Source organism: Heterodontus francisci, chromosome 4 (genome assembly GCF_036365525.1).
Source record: "Heterodontus francisci isolate sHetFra1 chromosome 4, sHetFra1.hap1, whole genome shotgun sequence".
In the NCBI taxonomy this organism is placed as follows: Eukaryota; Metazoa; Chordata; class Chondrichthyes; order Heterodontiformes; family Heterodontidae; genus Heterodontus; species Heterodontus francisci.
In genome coordinates, this window is record NC_090374.1 from 3,029,086 (window position 1) to 3,053,176 (window position 24,091).

Genomic DNA, 24,091 nt, shown 5'->3' on the forward strand with positions numbered 1-24,091 from the left:
AGAGAGAGAAAGATCAGAGATAGAGAGAGAGATAGATAGAGAGAGAGATAGATAGAGAGAGAGAGAGAGAAAGATCAGAGATAGATACAGAGAGTGAGATAGAGAGAGAGAGAGAAAGATCAGAGATAGAGAGAGAGAGAGAAAGATCAGAGATAGAGAGAGAGAGAGAGAGAAAGATCAGAGATAGATAGAGAGAGAGGGAGAAAGATCAGAGAGAGAGAGAAAGATCAGAGATAGAGAGAGATAGATAGAGAGAGAGATAGATAGAGAGAGAGAGAGAGAGAAAGATCAGAGATAGATAGAGAGAGAGAGAGAAAGATCAGAGATAGAGAGAGAGAGAGAAAGATCAGAGATAGAGAGAGAGATCAGAGATAGAGAGAGAGATCAGAGATAGATAGAGAGAGAGAGATAGATAGATAGAGAGAGAGATAGATAGAGAGAGAGAGAGAAAGATCAGAGATAGAGAGAGAGATAGAGAGAGAGAGAAAGATCAGAGATAGATAGAGAGAGAGATCAGAGATAGATAGAGAGAGAGAGAGAAAGATCAGAGAGAGATAGAGAGAGAGAAAGATCAGAGATAGATAGAGAGAGAGATCAGAGATAGAGAGAGAGAGAAAGATCAGAGATAGATATATAGAGAGAGAAAGATCAGAGATAGATAGAGATTGAGAGATAGAGGGAGATATAGATAGATAGATAGAGAGATCAGAGATAGATAGAGAGAGAGAGAGAAAGATCAGAGATAGATAGAGAGAGAGAAAGATCAGAGATATAGAGAGAGAGATCAGAGATAGATAGAGAGAGGGAGATATAGATAGATAGAGAGATCAGAGATAGATAGAGAGAGAGAGAGAGAGATCAGAGATAGATAGAGAGAGAGAGAGATCAGAGATAGATAGAGAGAGAGAGATCAGAGATAGATAGAGAGAGAGAGATCAGAGATAGATAGAGAGAGAGATCAGAGATAGATAGAGAGACAGAGATCAGAGATTGATAGTGATTAGATAGAGAGACAGAGATCAGAGATTGATAGAGAGAGAGATCAGAGATAGATAGAGAGAGAGAGATCACAGATAGATAGTGATTAGATAGAGAGACAGAGATCAGAGATTGATAGAGAGAGAGATCAGAGATAGATAGAGAGAGAGAGATCACAGATAGATAGTGATTAGATAGAGAGAGAGAGATCACAGATAGATAGAGAGAGAGAGATCACAGATAGATAGTGATTAGATAGAGAGAGAGATCACAGATAGAGGGAGAGAGAGAGATAGAGGGAGAGAGATAGAGAGAGAGATAGATAGAGAGAGATAGATAGAGGGAGGGAGAGAGAGAGATAGATAGAGGGAGAGAGATAGATAGAGAGAGAGATAGATAGAGGGAGAGAGAGAGATAGATAGAGGGAGAGAGAGATAGATAGATAGAGGGAGAGAGAGATAGATAGATAGAGGGAGAGATCCGAGATAGATAGAGAGAGAGATAGATAGAGGGAGAGATCAGAGATAGATAGATAGAGAGAGAAATCAGAGATAGAGAGAACAGAGAGAGAGAGATGAGAGGGAGAGACAGAGAGAGAGAGACGGACAGACAGACAGACAGTGGCCGTGTGATGGCGAAGGAAAGGCGGTGAGTGCAGGTGGAGCTCTGCAGTGACCCTCGGGTTGAGGGTGAAGGGGAAGGAGTGACCCGGCTGGGGTGATCCTGGGGCTTTTGGTCACCTGGGGGTTGAGAGTTTGGTGACTTTGCGGAGAATGGAGACCATGTGCTCAGGCCTAAGCTCAGGGTTCAGCAGTTGTGACCCTGTCTTGAATGATCTCCTTTGTCTTAGGGTGTTGCAGGAGATCACACCAGCAAGCTGCAGCCCGGCTCCCTTCACCTGGAGCTGGGATCGTGCTGACACCCGCTCGCTGATGACTGTGATGGGTGTCCGTCTGATTGAGGAGAAAGTAAATGAAGCATCAAAGACTTTGGAAGAGGCACCACCTGAGAAACGACCCAGGCACTGCCAGGGGAAAGAGAACCAGCTGCACACCTACCTGGTGTCCAAGAGATTTCGCAAAAGCGGACATTCTTTGTCAGGTACAGAGCATCCATGATGTAAAAGTGCTGTACTGGGTATATGAACAGAAGAAATAGGAAAAGATGTATACTATTCAACCTCTCGAAGCTGCTCCATCATTCAATATGATTGTAGATGTTATATCTCAAGCCATCTTTCTGCATGATCCACATGCCCCTTAATTCTCTTAGCACCCAAAAATCTAGCAAGCTCTGTCTTGAATAATCTCAATGACTTTTTTTATTCGTTCACGGATTGTGGGTGTCACTGGCTAGGCCAGCATTTATTGCCCATCCCTAATTACCCTTGAGAAGGTGGTGGTGAGCTGCCTTCTTGAACCACTGCAGTCCATGTGTAGTAGGGACATCCAGGAAAGGAGTTCCAAGATTTTGACCCAGAGACAGTGAAGGAACGGCGATATAGTTCCAAGTTGGCGGCACAGTGGCGCAGTGGTTAGCACTGCAGCCTCACAGCTGCAGGGACCCGGGTTCGATTCTGGGTACTGCCTGTGTGGAGTTTGCAAGTTCTCCCTGTGTCTGTGTGGGTTTTCTCCGGGTGCTCCGGTTTCCTCCCACAAGCCAAAAGACTTGCAGGTTGGTAGGTAAATTGGCCATTATAAATTGTCACTAGTATAGGTAGGTGGTAGGGAAATATAGGGACAGATGGGGATGTGGTAGGAATATGGGATTAGTGTAGGATTAGTATGAATGGGTGGTTGATGGTCGGCACAGACTCGGTGGGCCGAAGGGCCTGTTTCAGTGCTGTATCTCTAATCTAAAAAAAGTCAGGATGGTGTGTGACTTGGAGGGGAACTTGCAGGTGGGGGTGTTCCCATGCATCTGCTACCCTTGTCCTTCTAGTTGGTAGAGGTCGCGGGTTTGGAATGTGCTGTCGAAGGAGCCTTGGTGCGTTGCTGCAGTGCATCTTGTAGATGGTACACACTGCTGCCACTGTGCGTCGGTGGTGGAGGGAGTGAATGTTTGTGGATGGGGTGCCAATCAAGCGGGCTGCTTTGTCCTGGATGGTGTCAAGCTGCTTGAGTGTTGTTGGAGCTGCACCCATTCCAGGCAAGTGGAGAGTATTCCATCACACTCCTGACTTGTGCCTTGTAGATGGTGGACAGGCTTTGGGGAGTCAGGAGGTGAGTTACTCACCGCAGGATTCCTAGCCTCTGACCTGCTCTTGTAGCCACGATATTTATATGGCTACTCCAGTTCAGTTTCTGGTCAATGGTAGCCCCTAGGATGTTGATAGTGGGGGATTCAGCGATGGTAATGCCATTGAATGTCAAGGGGAGATGGTTAGATTCTCTCTTGTTGGAGATGGTCATTGCCTGGCACTTGTGTGGCACGAATGTTACTTGCCACTTATCAGCCCAAACCTGGATATTGTCCAGGTCTTGCTGCATTTCTACACGGACTGTTTCAGTATCTGAGGTGTCACGAATGGTGCTGAACATCGTGCAATCATCAGTGAACATCCCCACTTCTGACTTTATGATTGAAGGAAGGTCAAAATAGCTGAAGACGGTTGGGCCCAGGACACTACCCTGAGGAACTCCTGCAGTGATGTCCTGGAGCTCAGATGTTTGACCTCCAACAACCACAACCACCTTTCTTTGTGCTCGGTATGACTCCAGCCAGCGGAGGGTTTTCCCCCTGATTCCCATTGACTTCAGTTTTGCTCGGGCTCCTTGATGCCATACTTGGTCGAATGTTGCCTTGATGTCAAAGGCAGACACTCTCACCTCACCTCTTGAGTTCAGCTCTCTTGTCCATGTTTGAACCAAGGCTGTAATGAGGTCAGGAGCTGAGTGGCGCTGGCGGAACCCAAACTGAGTGTCACTGAGCAGGTTATTGCTAAGCAAGTGTCGCTTGATGGCACTGTTGATGACACCTTCCATCACTTTACTGATGATTGAGAGTAGGCTAATGGGGTGGTAATTGGCCGGGTTGGATTTGTCCTGCTTTTTGTGTACAGGACATACCTGGGCAATCTTCCACATTGCTGGGTAGACTGAGCACCCACAGCCCTCTGGGGTAGACAATTCTAAAGATTCACAACTCTTCGAGTGACAAAATTTCTCCTCATCTCAGTCCTAAATGGCTGACCCCGTGTTCTGAGTCTCTGACCCCTTGTTCTGAGTCTCTGACCCCTTGTTCTGAGTCTCTGACCCCGTGTTCTGAGTCTCTGACCCCGTGTTCTGAATCTCTGACCCCGTGTTCTGAGTCTCTGACCCCGTGTTCTGAGTCTCTGACCCCTTGTTCTGAGTCTCTGACCCCGTGTTCTGAGTCTCTGACCCCTTGTTCTGAGTCTCTGACCCCGTGTTCTGAATCTCTGACCCCGTGTTCTGAGTCTCTGACCCCTTGTTCTGAGTCTCTGACCCCGTGTTCTGAGTCTCTGACCCCGTGTTCTGAGTCTCTGACCCCGTGTTCTGAGTCTCTGACCCCGTGTTCTGAGTCTCTGACCCCTTGTTCTGAGTCTCTGACCCCGTGTTCTAAATTCCCCGGACATTTGAAACATTTTCTCAGTCTCAAGCCCCTTAAGAATTTTATATGTTCCTTTTTTTTTTATTCATTCATGGGATGTGAGCATGCTTGACAAGGCCAGCATTTATTGCCCTTCCCTAATCCTTGCCAAGCTGTTCCAGAATTAGTACAACAGCAACACTGGCATCTACCTCACAATTCCCGTTCATCAATCTGTGTTGTCTCTGCTTAATCTTATTATTTTCTAAGTGCCCTGTTAACGCAACAAGAAGTAGCATTGGAGAGGGTGCAGAGGAGATTCACCAGGATGTTGCCTGGGCTGGAGCATTTCAGCTATGAAGAGAGACTGAAAAGGCTAGGGTTGTTTTCATTGGAGCAGAGAAGGCTGAGGGGGGACCTGATTGAGGTGTACAAAATTATGAGGGGCATTGATAGGTTAGATAGGAAGAGACTTTTTCCCTTAGCGGAGGTGTCAATAACCAGGGGGCATAGATTTAAGGTAAAGGGCAGGAGGTTGAGAGGGGATTTGAGGAAAAGATTTCCACCCAGAGGGTGGTTGGAATCTGGAACACACTGCCTGAAGGGGTGGTGGAGGCAAGAACCCTCACAACATTTAAGTAGTATTTAGATGAGCACTTGAAACGCCACAGCATACAAGGCTACGGGCCAAGTGCTGGAAAATGGGATTAGAATAGTTAGGTGCTTGATGGTCGGCACGAACACGATGGGCTGAAGGGCCTGTTTCTGTGCTGTATAACTCTATGATCTCATTTAAATCTAAAAATTCTTACAGGGTGGATGTGGACAGGATGTTTCCTCTGGTCAGTGAGTCAAGAACCAAAAATACTGTTTGTCATGTGTCATACCAAGGACTCTTTATCTCCACTTTGGGCAGTCCATTGCATCATGATACTTCCATTCACACTTAAGCATCTACTAATTGTTTCTTGGGCATTCCCAGCACTCATTCTCCCATTATTGCTGTTCAAATTCTTTCTTCAGCTGTAATAAATAGATCTGCTAAAGGTACTGTCATCCTCATTCTACCTGTCTTCAACCCTTCTTGTAGTGATTCATTTGGGTAGGAAGAACGAGGAGATGCAATATAAAATAAAGGGTACAATTCTACAGGGGATGCAGGAGCAGAGGAACCTGGGGGTAAATGTGCAAAAATTATTGAAGGTTACAGGGCAGGTTGAGAGAGCAGTTAATAAAGCATATGGGATCCTGGGCTTGACAAATAGGGACATAGAGTACAAAAACAAGGAGGTTATGATAAACCTGTACAAACACTGGTTTGGCCTCATTTGGAGTATTGTGTCTACGTCTGGGCACCACACTTCAGGAAGGATGTGAAGGCATTAGAGAGGGTGCAGGAAAGATTCATGAGAATGGTTCCAGGGATGAGGAACTTCAGTTGTGTGGATAATCTCAGGATTGTTACTGGTGCCACGTGCTAGTGAGGCTAGAAACAGGGAGCGAGTGCAGCTGAACACGTGGCTACAGAACTGGTGTAGGAGGGAGGGATTCAGATATGTGGATCATTGGGATACCTTCTGGGGAAGGTGGGACCTGTACAAGAAGGACGGGTTGCATCTGAACTGGAGGGGCACCAATATCCTGGGCGGGAGGTTTGCTAGAGCTCTTCGGGAGGGTTTAAACTAGTTTGGCAGGGGGATGGGAACCGGAGCTACGGATCAGTGGATGGGGTAGCTGTTGAACAGGCAGATACAGAGTGCAGAGAGTCTGTGAGGAAGGTTAGACAGTTGACAGGGCAAAGTTGCAGCCAGTATGATGGGTTGAAGTGTGTCTATTTTAACGCAAGAAGTGTCAGGAATAAGGGTGATGAACTTAGAGCATGGATCAGTACTTGGAGCTACGATGTTGTGGCCATTACGGAGACTTGGATATCACAGGGGCAGGAATGGATGTTGGATGTTCCGGGGTTTAGATGTTTCAAAAGGAATAGGGAGGGAGGTAAAAGAGGTGGGGGAGTGGCATTGCTAATCAGGGATAGTATCACAGATGCAGAAAGGGAGGTCGTCGAGGAGGGTTTGTCTACTGAGTCAGTATGGGTGGAAGTCAGAAACAGGAAAGGAGCAGTCACTTTATTGGGAGTTTTCTATAGACCCCCCAATAGCAACAGAGACACGGAGGAACAGATTGGGAGGCAGATTTTGGAAAGATGCAGAAGTAACAGGGTTTGTTGTCATGGGTGACTTCAACTTCCCTAATATTGATTGGAACCTCCTTAGTGCAAATAGTTTGGATGGAGCAGTTTTTGTCAGGTGTGTCCAGGAAGGTTTCCTGACTCAATATGTAGATAGGCCGACTAGAGGGGAGGCTATGTTGGATTTGGTGCTTGGCAACGAACCAGGCCAGGTGGCAGATCTATCGGTGGGAGAGCATTTCGGTGATAGTGATCACAACTCCCTGACCTTTACTATAGTCATGGAGAGGGACAGGAGCAGACGGGATGGGAAAATATTTAATTGGGGGAGGGGGAATTACAATGCTATTAGGCAGGAACTGGGGAGCATAAATTGGGAACAGATGTTCTCAGGAAAATGCACGACAGAAATGTGGAGGTTGTTTAGGGAGCACTTGCTGCGACTGCTGGATAGGTTTGTCCCAATGAGGCAAGGAAGGGATGGTAGGGTGAAGGAACCTTGGATGACAAGAGATGTGAAACAGCTAGTCAAGAGGAAGAAGGGAGCTTACTTAAGGTTGAGGAAGCAAGGATCAGACAGGGCTCTAGAGGGTTACAAGGTAGCCAGGAAGGAACTGAAGAATGGACTTAGGAGAGCTAGAAGGGGACATGAAAAAGTCTTGGCGGGTAGGATTAAGGAAAATCCCAAGGCGTTCTGCACTTATGTGAGGAACAAGAGGATGGCCAGAGTGAGGGTAGGGCCGATCAGGTATAGTGGAGGGAACTTGTGCCTGGAGTCGGAGGAGGTAGGGGAGGTCATAAATGAATACTTTGCTTCAGTATTCACTAGTGAGAGGGACCTTGTCGTTTGTGAGGACAGTGTGGAACAGGCTGATATGCTCGAACAGGTTGAGGTTAAGAGGGAGGATGTGCTGGAAATTTTGAATGATATGAGGACAGATAAGTCCCCGGGGCCAGACGGGATATACCCAAGGATATTACGGGAAGCGAGGGAAGAGATTGCTGCGCCTTTGGCGATGATCTTTGCATCTTCACTGTCCACTGGAGTGGTACCAGATGATTGGAGGGTGGCAAATGTTGTTCCCTTGTTCAAGAAAGGGAATAGGGATAACCCTGGGAATTATAGACCAGTCAGTCTTACGTCGGTAGTGGGCAAATTATTGGAGAGGATTCTGAGAGACAGGATTTATGATTATTTGGAAAAGCATGGTTTGATTAGAGACAGTCAGCATGGCTTTGTGAGGGGCAGGTCATGCCTCACAAGCCTTATTGAATTCTTTGAAGATGTGACAAAACACGTTGATGAAGGAAGAGCAGTGGATGTGGTGTATATGGATTTTAGCAAGGCGTTTGATAAGGTTCCCCATGGTAGGCTCATTCAGAAAGTAAGGAGGCATGGGATACAGGGAAAGCTGGCTGTCTGGATACAAAATTGGCTGGCCCATAGAAGACAGAGGGTGGTAGTAGATGGAAAGTATTCAGCCTGGAGCTCGGTGACCAGTGGTGTTCCACAAGGATCTGTTCTGGGACCTCTGCTCTTTGTGATTTTTATAAATGACTTGGATGAGGAAGTGGAAGGCTGAGTTAGTAAGTTTGCCGATGACACGAAGGTTGCTGGAGTTGTGGATAGTGTGGAAGGCTGTTGTAGGTTGCAACGGGACATTGACAGGATGCAGAGCTGGGCTGAGAAGTGGCAGATGGATTTCAACCTGGAAAAGTGTGAAGTGATTCATTTTGGAAGGTCGAATTTGAATGCAGAATACAGGCTTAAAGACAGGATTCTTGGTAGTGTGGAGGAACAGAGGGATCCTGGGGTCCATGTCCATAGATCGCTCAAAGTTGCCACCCAAGTTGATAGGGTTGTTAAGAAAGCGTATGGTGTGTTGGCTTTCATTAACAGGGGGATTGAGTTTAAGAGCCGCGAGGTTATGCTGCAGCTCTATAAGGCCCTGGTTAGACCACACTTGGAATATTGTGTTCAGTTCTGGTCGCCTCATTATAGGAAGGATGTGGAAGCTTTAGAGAGGGTGCAGAGGAGATTTACCAGGATGCTGCCTGGACTGGAGGGCATGTCCTACGAAGAAAGATTGAGGGAGCTAGGGTTTTTCTTATTGGAGCGAAGAAGGATGAGAGGTGACTTGATAGAGGGGTACAAGATGATGAGAGGCATAGATAGAGTGGATAGTCAGAGACTTTTTCCCAGGGTGGAAAGGGCTATCACCAGGGGGCATAATTTTAAGGTGATTGGAGGAAGGTTTCAGGGAGATGTCAGAGGTAGGTTCTTTACACAGAGAGTGGTGGGTGCGTGGAATGCACTGCCAGCGGTGGTAGTAGAAGCAGATACATTAGGGGCATTTAAGCGACTCTTGGATAGGTACATGGATGATAGTAGAATGAAGTGTAGGTAGTTAGTTTGATCTTAGAGTAGGTGAAAGGGTCGGCACAACATCGTGGGCCGAAGGGCCTGTACTGTGCTGTACTGTTCTATGTTCTAGATTGGAGAAGCTGAGGAGTTTTGATAGAGTGTTCAAAATCATGAGGGTCTGGACAGAGTAGACAGGGAGAAACTGTTCCCATTGGTGGAAGGATCCAGAACCAGCAGTCACTGATTTAAGGTGATTGGCAAAAGACACAACAGCGACATGAAGAAAAATATTTTTTCCGCAGTGAGTGGTTACGATCTGGAACGCTCTGTCTGAGAGTGTGGTGGAGGCAGGTTCAGTGAGTGTTTAGGATCTGGAACTCTGTCTGAGAGTGTGGTGGAGGCAGGTTCAGTGGGTGTTTAGGATCTGGAATGTACTGTCTGAGAGTGTGGTGGAGGCAGGTTCCGTGAGTGTTTAGGATCTGGAACTCTCTGTCTGAGAGTGTGGTGGAGGCAGGTTCAGTGAGTGTTTAGGATCTGGAATACACTGTCTGAGAGTGTGGTGGAGGCAGGTTCAGTGTGTGTTTAGGATCTGGAATACACTGTCTGAGAGTGTGGTGGAGGCAGGTTCAGTGAGTGTTTAGGATGTGGAATGCACTGTCTGAGAGTGTGGTGGAGGCAGGTTCAGTGAGTGTTTAGGATCTGGAATGCACTGTGAGAGTGTGGTGGAGGCAGGTTCAGTGCGTGTTTAGGATCTGGAATGCACTGTCCGAGAGTGTGGTGGAGGCAGGTTCAGTGAGTGTTTAGGATCTGGAATGCACTGTCTGAGAGTGTGGTGGAGGCAGGTTCAGTGGGTGTTTAGGATCTGGAATGTACTGTCTGAGAGTGTGGTGGAGGCAGGTTCCGTGAGTGTTTAGGATCTGGAACTCTCTGTCTGAGAGTGTGGTGGAGGCAGGTTCAGTGAGTGTTTAGGATCTGGAATGCACTGTCTGAGAGTGTGGTGGAGGCAGGTTCAGTGAGTGTTTAGGATCTGGAATGCACTGTCTGAGAGTGTGGTGGAGGCAGGTTCAGTGAGTGTTTAGGATCTGGAATGCACTGTCTGAGAGTGTGGTGGAGGCAGGTTCAGTGTGTGTTTAGGATCTGGAATGCACTGTCTGAGAGTGTGGTGGAGGCAGGTTCAGTGAGTGTTTAGGATCTGGAATGCACTGTCTGAGAGTGTGGTGGAGGCAGGTTCAGTGAGTGTTTAGGATCTGGAATGCACTGTCTGAGAGTGTGGTGGAGGCAGGTTCAGTGTGTGTTTAGGATCTGGAATGCACTGTCTGAGAGTGTGGTGGAGGCAGGTTCAGTGTGTGTTTAGGATCTGGAATGCACTGTCTGAGAGTGTGGTGGAGGCAGGTTCAGTGACTGTTTAGGATCTGGAATGCACTGTCTGAGAGTGTGGTGGAGGCAGGTTCAATTCGGGCTTTCAAAAGAGAACTGGATAATTATCTGAAGACAAAAAATTTGCAGGGTCATGGGGAAAAGGCAGGGGAGTGGGACTAGGTGAGGTGCTCTTGCTGAGAGCCAGCACAGACATGATGGGCTGAATGGCCTCCTGTGCTGTAATCATTCCATGATTCTATTGCATTGACGCCTGCATCCAATATCTGGCAATCGTCGAGTCCTCTGTTCTTGGTACCACTGTGGAATGTCCCATTTTTTGCTCCAAGATGGTTGAAGAATATTACTGTTTCCCCAGGAACTTTTCAAGGCAGCAGAATCTCATGATCCGGGTCTCCCTGTCCGAGAACCAAATATCAGTTCAAATCAGTGAGACATCTTCGCAGAATCCAGCAATTTAAACACAAATCCTGATCCAGGGACTACCAAATTAAATTTCACCAATCTGTGACAGTCCATGAAATATTCTGCATGGAATAAGAATCTGTTTTCCAAAATCTAGTCAAGATCTGACCATGCCTCACAGACATTGAACAGATCATCTTTCTTGGAACATGCATCCAGGAACTTTAAAAGAAGATCCAAACCTTCATCAGTCACACAAAATACTTTATATCAAATTTTACTTCTGGGAGGAAGCTACAACGCCAAGGCCATACCTTGTTTCCTCTTTGGTAGGGACATAACCCATGTCCGTGGCACAGTGGTGCAGTGGTTAGCACCACAGCCTCTCAGCTCCAGCGACCCGGGTTCAGTTCTGGGTACTGCCTGTGCGGAGTTTGCAAGTTCGCCCTGTGACCACGTGGGTTTCCTCCCACGGCCAAAGACTTGCAGGTTGGAGAGGCGGTGGTGTAGTGGTGTTGTCACTGGTCTAGTAACCCAGAGACCCAGGGTATTTCTCTGGGGACATGGGTTCAAATCCCACCACAGCAGAAGGTGGAATTTGAATTTAACGAATAAATGTGGAATTAAAAACTAGTCTTATGGCCATGAAACCATTGCTGATTGTTGTAAAAACCCATCTGCTTCACGAATGTCCTTTAGGGAAGGAAATCTGCTGTCCTTACCTGGTCTGGCCTACATGTGACTCCAGATCCACAGCAATGTGGTTAACTCTTACATGCCCTCTGAAATGGCCTAGCAAGCCACTCAGTTGTACCTAACCGCTACGAAGTCAATAAAAAGGAATGAAACCGGATGGACCACCCGTCATCGACCTAGGCACCGGAAACGACAACGGCAAACCCAGCCCTGTCAATCCTGCAAAGTCCTCCTTACTAACATCTGGGGGCTTGTGTCAAAGTTGGGGAGAGCAGTCCCACAGACTAATCAAGCAACAGCCTGACATAGTCATACTCACTGAATCATACCTTACAGACAATGTCCCAGACACTGCCATCACCATCCCCGGGTGTTTCCTATCCCAGTGGCAGGACGGACCCAGCAGAGGTGGCGGGACAGTGGTATACAGTAGGGAGGGAGTTGCCCTGGGAGTGCTCAACATCGACTCTGGACCCCATGAAGTCTCATGGCATCAGATCAAACATGGACAAGGAAACCTCCTACTGATTACCGCCTACCGCCCTCCCTCAGCTGATGAGTCAGTACTCCTCCATGTTGAACACCACTTGGAGGAAGCACTGAGTGTGGCAAGGGCACAGAATGTACTCTGGGTGGGGGACTTCAATGTCCATCACCAAGAGTGGCTCGGTAGCACCACTACTGACCGAGCTGGCCGAGTCCTAAAGGACATAGCTGCTAGACTGGGTCTGCGGCAGGTGGTGAGGGAACCAACACGAGGGAAAAACATACTTGACCTCGTCCTCACAAATCTGCCTGCCGCAGATGCATCTGTCCATGACAGTATTGGTAGGAGTGACCACCGCACAGTCCTTGTGGAGACGAAGTCCCACCTTCACATTGAGGATACCCTCCATCGTGTTGTGTGGCACTATCACCGTGCTAAATGGGATAGATTACGAACAGATCTAGCAATGCAAAACTGGGCATCCATGAGGCGCTGTGGGCCATCAGCAGCAGCAGAATTGTACTCAACCACAATCTGTAACCTCATGGCCCGGCATATCCCCCACTCTACCATTACCATCAAGCCAGGAGACCAACCCTGATTCAATGAAGAGTGCAGGAGGGCATGCCAGGAGCAGCACCAGGCATACCTCAAAATGAGGTGTCAACCTGGTGAAGCTACAACACAGGACTATCTGCGTGCCAAAATGCATAAGCAGCATGTGACAGAGCTAAGCGATCCCATAACCAACGGATCAGATTTAAGCTCTGCAGTCCTGCCACATCCAGCCGTGAATTGTGGTGGATAATTAAACAACTAACTGGAGCAGGTGGCTCCACAAATATCCCCATCCTCAATTATGGGGGAGCCCAGCACATCAGTGTGAAAGACAAGGCTGAAGCATTTGCAACAATCTTCAGCCAGAAGTGCTGAGTTGATGATCCATCTCGGCCTCCTCCTGAAGTCCCCAGCATCACAGATGCCAGATTTCAGCCAATTCGATTCACTCCACATGATATCAAGAAACGACTGAAGGCACTGGATACTGCAAAAGCGATGGGTCCTGACAAGATTCCGGCAATAGTACTGAAGACCTGTGCTCCAGAGCTTGCCACACCCCTAGCCAAGCTGTTCCAGTACAGCTACAACACAGGCATCTACCCTGCAATGTGGAAAATTGCCCAGGTATGTCCTGTACACAAAAAGCAGGACACGTCCAACCCGGACAATTACCGCCCCATCAGTCTACTCTCAATCATCAGTAAAGTGATGGAAGGTGTCCTCAACAGTGCCATCAAGCGACACTTGCTTAGCAATAGCCTGCTCCATGACGCTCAGTTTGGGTTCCGCCAGGGCCACTCAGCTCCTGACCTCATTACAGCCTTGGTTCAAACATGGGCAAAAGAGCTGAACTCAAGAGGTGAGGTGAGAGTGTCTGCCCTTGACATCAAGGCAACATTCGACCAAGTATGGCATCAAGGAGCCCGAGCAAAACTGAGGTCAATGGGAATCAGGGGGAAAACCCTCTGCTGGCTGGAGTCATACCTAATGTAAAGGAAGATGGTTGTGGTTGTTGGAGGTCAATCATCTGAGCTCCAGGACATCACTGCAGGAGTTCCTCAGGGTAGTGTCCTAGGCCCAACCATCTTCAGCTGCTTCATCAATGACCTTCCGTCAATCATAAGGACAGAAATGGGGATGTTCGCTGATGATTGCACAATGTTCAGCACCATTCGTGACTCCTCAGATACTGAAGCAGTCCGTGTAGAAATGCAGCAAGACCTGGACAATATCCAGGCTTGGGCTGATAAGTGGCAAGTAACATTCGCGCCACACAAGTGCCAGGCAATGAACATCTCCAACAAGAGAAAATCTAACCATCTCCCCTTGACATTCAATGGCATTACCATCGCTGAATTCCCCCACTATCAACATCCTAGGGGCTTCCATTAACCAGAAACTGAACTGGAGTAGCCGTATAAATACCGTGGCTACAAGAGCAGGTCAGAGGCTAGGAATTCTGTGGTGAGTAACTCACCTCCTGACTCCCCAAAGCCTGTCCACCATCTACAAGACACAAGTCAGGCGTGTGATGGAATACTCTCCACTTGCCTGGATGGGTGCAGCTCCAGCAACACTCAAGAAGCTCGACACCATCCAGGACAAAGCAGCCCGCTTGATTGACACCCCATCTACAAACATTCACTCCCTCCACCACCGACGCACAGTGGCAGCAGTGTGTACCATCTACAAGATGCACTGCATCAACGCACCAAGGCTCCTTCGACAGCACTTTCCAAACATATAATCATACGAATTAGGAGCAGAAGTAGGCCATTTACCCCTCTAGCCTGCTCTGCCATTCAATAAGATCAAGACTGATCTGTTTGTGTCTCGAATTCCACACTCCCATCTACCCCCGATAATATTTGATTCCTTTGCCTAACAAGAATCTATCTACCTCTGCCTTAAAGTTATTCAATGACCCCGCCTCCACTACCTTCTGAGGCAGAGAATTCCAAAGTCGCACAATCCTCTGAGAGAAAAAATTTCTCCTCATCTCTGTCCTAAAAGGGTGACCCCTAATTTTAAAACAGTGCCCCCTAGTTCTGGACTCACCCACAAGAGGAAACATCCTTTCCACATTCACCCTGTCAAGACCGTTCAGAATCTTATAAACTTCAATCAAGTCTCCCCTCACTCTTCTAAACTCCAGTGAAAACAAGCCCAGTCTGTCCAACCTTTCCTCATAAGACAACCCACTCATTCCAGATATCAGTCTAGTAAAACTCCTTAGAACCACCTCCAATGTATTCACATCCTTCCTTAAATAAGGAGACCAAAATTGCCCACAGTATTCGAGATGTGGTCTCACCAATGCCCTGTATAACTGAAGCATAACATCCTTACTTTTATTTTCAACTCCTCTCGTAATGAAGGATAGCATTCCATTAGCCGCCTTTATTACTTGCTGTACCTGCATACTAACTTTTAGTGACTCCTGCACTAGAACATCGAGATCCCTCTGCACCTCAGAGTTCTGCAGTCATTCTCCGTTTAAGAAATACTCTTTTTTATTCTTCCTGTCAAAGTGAGCAACTTCACATTTTCCCACATTATACTCCATCTGCCAGATTTTTGCCCACTTACTCAACCTATCTAGATCGGTCTGCAACCTCCTTATGTCCACTTCACAACATACTTTCCTACCTATCTTTGTGTCATCTGCAAATGCAGCTACCATGCCATCGCTCCCCTCATCTAAGTCATTGATATAAATTGTAAGAAGTTGAGGCCCCAGCACAGACCCCCGCGGGACTCCACTCGTCACATCCTGCCAATCAGAAAAGGACCCATTTATGCATGCTCTCTATTTTCTGCCAGCCAGTCAATCTTCTATCCATGCTGATATGTTACTCCCTACACCATGAGCTCCTACTTTGCGCAATAACCTTTTATGTAGCAGCTTGTCAAATGCCTTCTGGAAATCCAAGTGCAGTACGTCAACAGCCTCCCCTTTATCCACAGCACATGTCACTCCTTCAAAAAACTCCAGCAAATTGGTTAACCATGATTTCCCCTTCACAAAACCATGTTGACTATCCCGATTGTTGGGATTTTCTAAGTGCCCAGCTACAACCTCCTTAATGATCGATTCCAACACCTTCCTCACGACAGAAGTCAAGCTAACTGGCCTACAGTTACCTGTTTTCTGCCTCCCACCCCCACCCCCTTCTTGAATAGAGGGGTTATATTTGCTACTTTCCAGTCTAATGGGACCTTTCCAGAATCTAGTGAATTTTGAAAAATTAACACCAACGCATCTATTACCTCATTAGCCACCTCTTTTAAGACCCTAGGATGAAGCCCATCAGGACCTGGGTACTTGTCAGCTCACAGCTCCATTAGTTTGGTCAGTACCACTTCCCTGGTGATTGTAATTTCACCAAGTTCCTCTCTTCCTTCCACCTCCTGATTTACAGCTATAGCCAGAATGTTTTTTGTATCCTCTATAGTAAAGACCGTACAAAATATTTGCTCATTGCATCCGCCATTTCCTTATCTACTATTAGCTCTGCATTCTCATTCTCGAGAGGACCAACACTCACTTTACTTACTCTTTACCTTTTTAAAAACCTGTAGAAACTCTTGCTATCCATTTTTACATTTCTAGCTAGCTTCCTCTCGTATTCTAATTTCTTTCTCCTGATTAACCTTCTCGTCATTCTCTACCGTTCTTTATATTCTGACCAATCATCTGACCTGTCACTCATCTTTGCGCAATTATAAGCCTTTTCCTTAAGTATGATGCTTTCATTAACTTCTTTAGTTAACCACGGATGGTTAGAATTTTTCTTCATAGTATGAATATATTTATTCTGAGTATTCTGAAATATCCCCTTAAATGCCTGCCACTGCTTCTCTACTGATTATCTCCAAGCCTAGTAACCCAATTCACTTCAGCCAGCTCAGCTTTCATGCCCACGTAATTTCCCTTATTCAAGTTTAAAATACTCGTCTTAGACTCACTCCTCTCTCTTTCAAACTGGATGTAAAATTCAATCATATGGTCGCTGCTACCGATAGGTGCCTTTATTCTGAGGTTGTTAATTAATCCTGTCCAGAGAAATTTGGATGTTCAGGTCCATTGTTCCCTGAAGGTGGCAACGCAGGTCAATAGAGTGGTCAAGAAGGCATACGGCATGCTTTCCTTCATCGGACGGGGTATTGAGTACAAGAGTTGGCAGGTCATGTTACAGTTGTATAAGACTTTGGTTCGGCCACATTTGGAATACTGCGTGCAGTTCTGGTCGCCACATTACCAAAAGGATGTAGATGCTTTGGAGAGGGTGCAGAGGAGGTTCACCAGGATGTTGCCTGGTATGGAGGGCGCTAGCTATGAAGAGAGGTTGAGTAGATTAGGATTATTTTCATTAGAAAGACGGAGGTTGAGGGGGGACCTGATTGAGGTGTACAAAATCATGAGAGGTATAGACAGGGTGGATAGCAAGAAGCTTTTTCCCTGAGTGGGGGATTCAATTACTAGGGGTCACGAGTTCAAAGTGAGAGGGGAAAAGTTTAGGGGGGATATGCGTGGAAAGTTCTTTACGCGGAGGGTGGTGGGTGCCTGGAACGCGTTGCCAGCGGAGGTGGTAGACGCGGGCACGATAGCGTCTTTTAAGATGTATCTAGACAGATACATGAATGGGCAGGAAGCAAAGAGATACAGACCCTTAGAAAATAGGCGACATGTTTAGATAGAGGATCTGGATCGGCGCAGGCTTGGAGGGCCGAAGGGCCTGTTCCTGTGCTGTAATTTTCTTTGTTCTTTGTTGTGTCACACTACGCAATACTAAGTCTAATATAACCTGCTGTCTGGTTGATTCCAGAACATGCTGCTCTAAGAAACTATCTCGAAAGTATTCTATGAACTCCTCATCCAGGCTACTATTGACAATCTGATTTTTCCAGTTAAAATGTAGATTAGAATCACCCATGATTATTGCCATCCCTTTATCACAAGCACCCAATATTTTTTCTTGTATACTTCGTCCTACATTGTGATTACTGTTTGGGGTGCCTCCCGCAACCTCCTACACCGAGAAGGACAAGGGCAGCAGTTGCATAGGAACACCACCACCTGCAAGTTCCCCTCCAAGTCACACACCAGCCTGACTTGGAACTATATCGCCGTTCCTTCACTGTCACTGCGTCAAAATCCTGGAACTCCCTTCCTAACAGCACTGTGGATATACCTACCTCACATGGACTGCAGCGGTTCAAGAAGGCAGCTCACCACCACCTTCTCAGTGGTAATTCAGGATGGACAATAAATGCTTCCCTTGCCAGCAACGCCACATTCCTGGGAGGAATAATAAAAAAGCTTTAACTCCTTGTTAGCCACGGTTGGACCACATTTTCTGTAGGGGCTTTTTTGCCCAAAAGGAATGTGCAAGAATTTTCCAAACTAGATATTATTCTTTAAATGCTACTGTTACGACCAGACGAGGAAGGGTCCTGGTGCTCCCCTCTTGGCCTTTTTCCTGGTTTGGCCGTAAACAGGTTTAACTTTTAAAAACAGTGTTTTTAGCTTCCCCTCAGTGAGTCCTTGCTCACTAATCTCTGTAATTGTAACGGAATCAACTGGACAGGTTTTCTCAGGTTTAAACTAGAAAGGTGTAAGTTTATTAACCTTAAAACTCTAACTCAGTTCAAACTACTAAGAATACGCGACCACACTAGCATTCTTACTCGATAAACACACACACAAATAGATACAGAGAAAGATAAAGAATTAAAGGGGGAAGGTTTGAAGTAGCAGATGGAGTTCAGTTACTGTTGTTGGTTTTGCTGTGAAGTATTTGATTGAAATTAACATAACAACACAAGAAGTAGCCGCAGGAGCAGGCCATTCAGCCCCTCAAGCCTGCCCCACCATTCAATAAGATCATGGCTGATCTATCCCAGGCCTCAACTCCTCTTTCAGACCTGCTCCACATAACCCTCGACTCCCCGAGATTTCAAAAATCTATCTACCTCCTCCTTAAATACATTTAGTGACCTAGCCTCCACAACTCTGAGGTAGAGAATTCCAGAGATTCACCACCCTCTGAGAGAAGAAATTCCTTCGCATTTCAGTTTTAAATGTGTGCCCCCTTATTCTGTAACTATGTCCCCTAGTTCGAGATTCCCCCACCAGTGGAAACATCTTCTCTACATCTACCCTGTCAAGCCCACTTAGAATCTTAGATGTTTCTATAAGATCACCTCTCATTCTTCTAAACTCCAGTGAATAAAGGCCTAACCTGTTTAGCCGTTCTTGAGAAGACAATCCCTTCATCCCAGGAATCAGCCTAGTGAACCTTTCCTGAACTGCCTCCAATGATAGAATATCCTTCTTTAAATACGGGGACCAAAACTGTACGCAGTGCTCCAGGTGTGGCCTCACCAACACCCTGTACAGTTGTAACAAGACTTCCCTATTTTTAAACTCTAACTCCCAAGCAATAAAGGCCAAAATTCCATTTGCCTTCCTAATTACTTGTTGCACCTGCATGCTAACCTTTTGTGTTTCATGTACAAGAACACCCAGATCCCTCTGTACTGCAGTATTTTGTAGTCTTTCTCCATCTAAATAATAATCTGCCTTTTTATTCTTCCTACTAAAGTGGATGACCTCACACTTTCCCACATTGAACACCATCTGCCAAGTTTTTGCCCACTCACTTAACCTATCTATATCCCTTTGCAGATTCTTTGTGTCCTCATCACAACATGACTTCCCACCTATTTTTGTATCAGCGTATCTGGATACACTACACTCTGTCCCTTCCTTTAAGTCGTTAATATAGATACTAAACAGTTGAGGCACTATGATCAATCCTTGTGGCACCCCACTAGTTTGGGCTTTCCAACCTGAAAAAGACCCATTGATCCCGACTCACTGCCTTCTGAGTGTTAGCCCATCCTCAATTCATGCCAACACATTGCCCCCAATACCCTGAGCTCTTATTTTATGCAATAACCTTTTATGTGGCATCTTATCAAACAAACGCCTTCTGAAAATCCAAATACACGACATCTACCGGTTCCCCTTTATCCACTCTGCTTGTTATATCCTCAAAGAACTCTAACAAATTTGTCAAACATGATTTCCCTTTTGTAAAACCATGTTGACTCTGATTGCATTATGTTTTTCTAAATGTCCTGCTATTTCTTCCTTAATAATGGACTCTAGCATTTTCCCAGTGACTGATGTTCAGCTAACTGGTCTATAGTTTCCTGCTTTCTGTCTCCCTCCTTTCTTGAATAGGGGTGTCACATTAGCGGTTTTCCAATCCGCTGGTACCCTACTGGAATCCAGTGAGTTTTGGTATATTATGACCAATGCCTCCACTATCTCTGCAGCCACTTCTTTTAAAGCCCTTGGGTGCAGGTCATCAGGTCCTGGTGACTTGTCTGTCTTTAGTCCCATCAGTTTTTCCAGCACCTTTTCCCTCGTGATAGAGATTGTTACAAGTTCCCTTCCTCCCATTTACACCTTGCTCATCTATTATTGTTGGGATGTTTATAGTGTCCTCCACCGTGAAGACTGATATTGGTTTAAATTATCTGCCATTTCCCTGTTCCCTGTTATTAATTCCCCAGTCTCATCCTCTAAGGGTCCCACACTTACTTTCACTACTCTCTTCCTTTTTATATACCTGTAGAAGCTCTCACTGTTTTGTATTTCTTGCCAATTTACTCTCATCATCAGTTTTCTCCCTCTTTATTAGTTTTTTAGTCATCTGCTGCTGGTTTCTAAAAAATATTCCCAATCCTCTGGCCTATCACTCGTTTTTGCTGCTTTGTACACCTTTGTTTTTGATTTGATACTCTCCTTAACTTCCTTTGTTATCCACAGGTGGTTCATCGTTCTCTTCGCGTCCTTCCTTCTGACCATAATAAATGTTCGCTGAGTGTTATGAAATATTTGCTTAAAAGTCTGCCACTGCTCATCTACTGACTTCCCCTGTAGTCTATCTTCCCAGCCCATTTTAGACAACTCTTTGTTCATACCTCTGTAATTGCCCTTGTTTAAGTTGAAGACACTGGTTTGAGACCCAAGTTGCTCGCCCTCAAACTGAATTTGAAATTCTCCCATGTTATGATCATTTCCCCCTAAATAATCCTTAACTACGAGATCTGTTATTCATCCTACCTCATTACACAATACCAAATCTAAAATAGCCTGTTCCCGGTTAGGTTCTGCAACGTATTGCTCTAAGTAACAATCCCTGATGCACTCTACAAATTCGTCTTCCATGCTACCCTTGCCAATTTGACTTGTCAAGTCTATATGCAGATTAAAATCACCCATGATAATTGCAGTGCCCTTCTTACACGCCTCCATTATTTCCTGATATTCTGACTTAGAGAGAGGCAACTCCTCGGGGGCCTCCAGACCACTCCCACCCATGATTTCTTTCCCTTGCTATTCCTTATTTCCACCCAAACTGATTCTACATCACAATCTATTACACCTAAATCATTACTCACAACTGCACTGATCCCTTCCTTTAATAACAAAGCTACCCCACATCCTTTTCCTTTCTGCCTATTCCTCCGGAATATTGAATATCCTTGAACATTGAGATTCCAGTCCTGGTCATCCTGCAACCACATCTCTGTGATAGCTATCAAATCATATTCATTTATTTCTATCTGTGCCATCAGCTCATCTATCATGTTACAAATGCTACATACATTCAGATAAAGAGCCTTAAGCTTTGACTTTTTACCATTTTTACCTACTCTGGTTCTAATTTCTGCTGTACTCTTGTGCTTGTATTCTCTGTCCTTACCTGATTAACGTATGCCCCTTCACTACCCTGCACCTCTGCTCTTTCGTTACTTTTTGACTTTTTAAACTTCCCTTCAATTGAACTAGTTTAAAGCCTTATCTACAACCCCGGTTACATGATTCGCCAGTCCACTGGTCAAGTGAAGCCCATCCCAACGGAACAGCTCTCTCCTTCCCCAGTACTGGTGCCAGTGTCCCATGAATCGGAACCCATTTCTCCCACACCAATCTTTGAGCCACACATTTACCTCTCTAATCTTATTTACCCAATGCCAATTTGCACATGGCTCAGGTAGTAATCCGGAGATTATTACCTTTGTGGTTCTGCTTTTTAATTTAGCCCCGAGCTGCTCATAGTCCCTCAGCAGAACCTCTTTCCTAGTCCTACCTATGTCGTTGGTTCCTACGTGGACCACGACAACTGGATCCTTCCCCTCCCACTCCAAGTTCCTCTCTAGCCCAGAAGAGATGTCCTTAATCTTGGCACCAGGTAGGCAACACAGTCTTCCAGACTCTCTAACTTTGCTGCAGAGAACAGTATCTATTCCCCTAACTATGCTATCCCCTCTTATTACTACATTTCTCTTTTCTCCCCCCCCCGCTTGAACATAAGTCTTGCAGTTCTTGTTGGGGCCCATTGCACACTTTCAAACTTTTTTCGCTGGAACCAGAAGACTGTAGGGGTCTTCTGTCTTGAGGTTAAAGTTACTTCCGTAGGTCCACGGAACTTTGTGTGAGAGAGAGAGACCTGGCTTCTCTTTGGTTTTCAAGTTGCAGTCTGCCTCCAAAACTTTACTGTGAGCACAATTCAATCAATTCCCAGGTTGGCCAACAGGTTAGTCATGTGATTAGCTCTTTGTTTGAGCATCGCCTGCCAGGTTTTTTGATTCTTCCAAGCTTGCCAGAAACACTCAGTGCGGGAGTGGAGTGGAGTGTTGGCTCTTACACAGACAATGACTCACAATGTCTTTTGATCATCGCTATTGACAAAACCCATCTGGCTAATTGAATCAGGGAGTACTCCCATTGTCTCTCTAGGTAACTCTCAATATGCAAATGTGCAACCATGTTTTCAGCCACTGCTCAGTGTTCTCTTTTAAGTAAGTTATGTTCAGTGTCCAGTAACCGTTCAAAGAGTGTTTCATATGACGAAATTAATATGTTTCCATTTGGTAGGTGTGGTTTCCGTCACGCTACCCATTGCTTGTCTACCGTCAGATTTTGTAATGTAGTTTCCCAATCTACCTTAGCCAACTTTCCACCCATACATACATAGTTTGCACTGTTTAGATTGTCTATCTTATTGAAGCTGGTCCACGTTTATCAAATCTCTCCTCAGTCTCTTTTGCTCCAGGAGAACAATCCCAGCTTCTCCAACCTAACCTTGTAACTAAAATCCCTCATTGTTGGAACCATTCTGGTAAATCTTTGCACCCTTTCAAGGACCTTTAATTTAAGACCCTAGTTTTGGACTTAACTGAATCACTTTCAAGCACAATGTAAAATTCTATCATATTTTGGGCAGTCTTCCTTCGAGACCCCTTTACTACAAGGTTATTAATTAACCCTTTCTGATTGCACAATTCTAGTTTCAAAATAACCTGTTCCCCAGTCAGTTTCTTGACATACTGATCTAGAAAATCATCTTTTGTACATAAATATATGTGGGGTACAATCAGTGAGTGTTGTTGCTGTAGTTTCTGTTTGGTTGGGTATTGTGGCTACAGTCAAGGACTGCAGGTGGTCTGATTGGTGCCTGGTTCTATCCTTATCTATCTAATCATAGCCAGAGTATCGTTTGCAATGGCTTCACTTCCCATTCCCTCTGGTGTCCCCCAAGGATCTATCTTTGGCTCCCCCCCCCCTATTTCTCATCTACATGCTGCTCCTCAGCAACATCACCCAGCTCGACTTCACCACCTCTCTCAACCCCTCCAGTGTTGATAAATTATCCAGTACCGGATGAGCAGAAATGTCCTCCAATTAAATATTGGAAAGAGTGAAAGCATTGTCTTCCATCCCTGCCTCAAACTCCCGTCCCTCGCCATCAATTCCATCCCTCTTCTGGCAAATGTCTGAGGCTGAACCGGATTGATCACAACCTCAGTGTTATATTTGACCCAGAATGTGCTTCCCACCACATCTCCACACCATCACCATGATTGCCTATTTTCACACCTGTAACATCATCCAACTCTGCTACACCTCACTACATTTCCTGAAACCTTCGTTCATTCCTTTGTTACCACAAGGCTTGACTATTCCAATCCTCTCCTCGGCAAACTCTCATATTCCGCCGTCTGTAAGCTTGAGTTTATCCAAAACTCTGCCCATATTTTAACTCTCTCCAAGTCTGTTCACCCATCTCCCCTCTGCTCTCTCACCAACATTGTATCTGGTTAACAATGCTCTATCTTAAAATTCCAGTCTATGTTTTCAAATACCTCCATGGCCTCACCCCTATCTCTGTAATCTCCTCCAGTCCCACAACCCACCTTGAGATCTCTGTGCTCCTCTAATTCTGGCCTCTTGAGCTTGCCCAGTTTTAATCACTGCACCGTTGGCGGCCGTGCCTTCAGCTGTCTGGCCCCCATGCTCTGTAATTCCCTCCCGAAGCCTCTCCACCATTCTCGCTCTTTCTCCTCCATTCAGGACGCTCTTTAAGATTTACATCTTTGACCAAGGTTTTGGTCACCTGAC

General features: G+C 45.9%; 1 protein-coding gene across 2 annotated transcripts in view; it reads left to right on the forward strand.

The window, feature by feature from the left end:
- The window catches only part of skp2 (S-phase kinase-associated protein 2, E3 ubiquitin protein ligase), a 101,244-nt gene that overhangs the window by 1,828 nt on the left and 75,325 nt on the right, over positions 1 to 24,091 (forward strand). The window contains exons 1-2 of one of the 2 annotated variants that reach the window (XM_068029075.1): positions 1 to 1,626; positions 1,829 to 2,079. The exon at positions 1 to 1,626 is cut by the window's left edge and continues 1,828 nt beyond it. In XM_068029075.1, coding sequence (XP_067885176.1) covers positions 1,553 to 1,626; positions 1,829 to 2,079 — 325 coding nt within the window. In that variant the 5' untranslated portion in view covers positions 1 to 1,552. The remainder of the gene's footprint in view (positions 1,627 to 1,828; positions 2,080 to 24,091) is intronic. The other variant, XM_068029076.1, reaches the window with a different exon arrangement.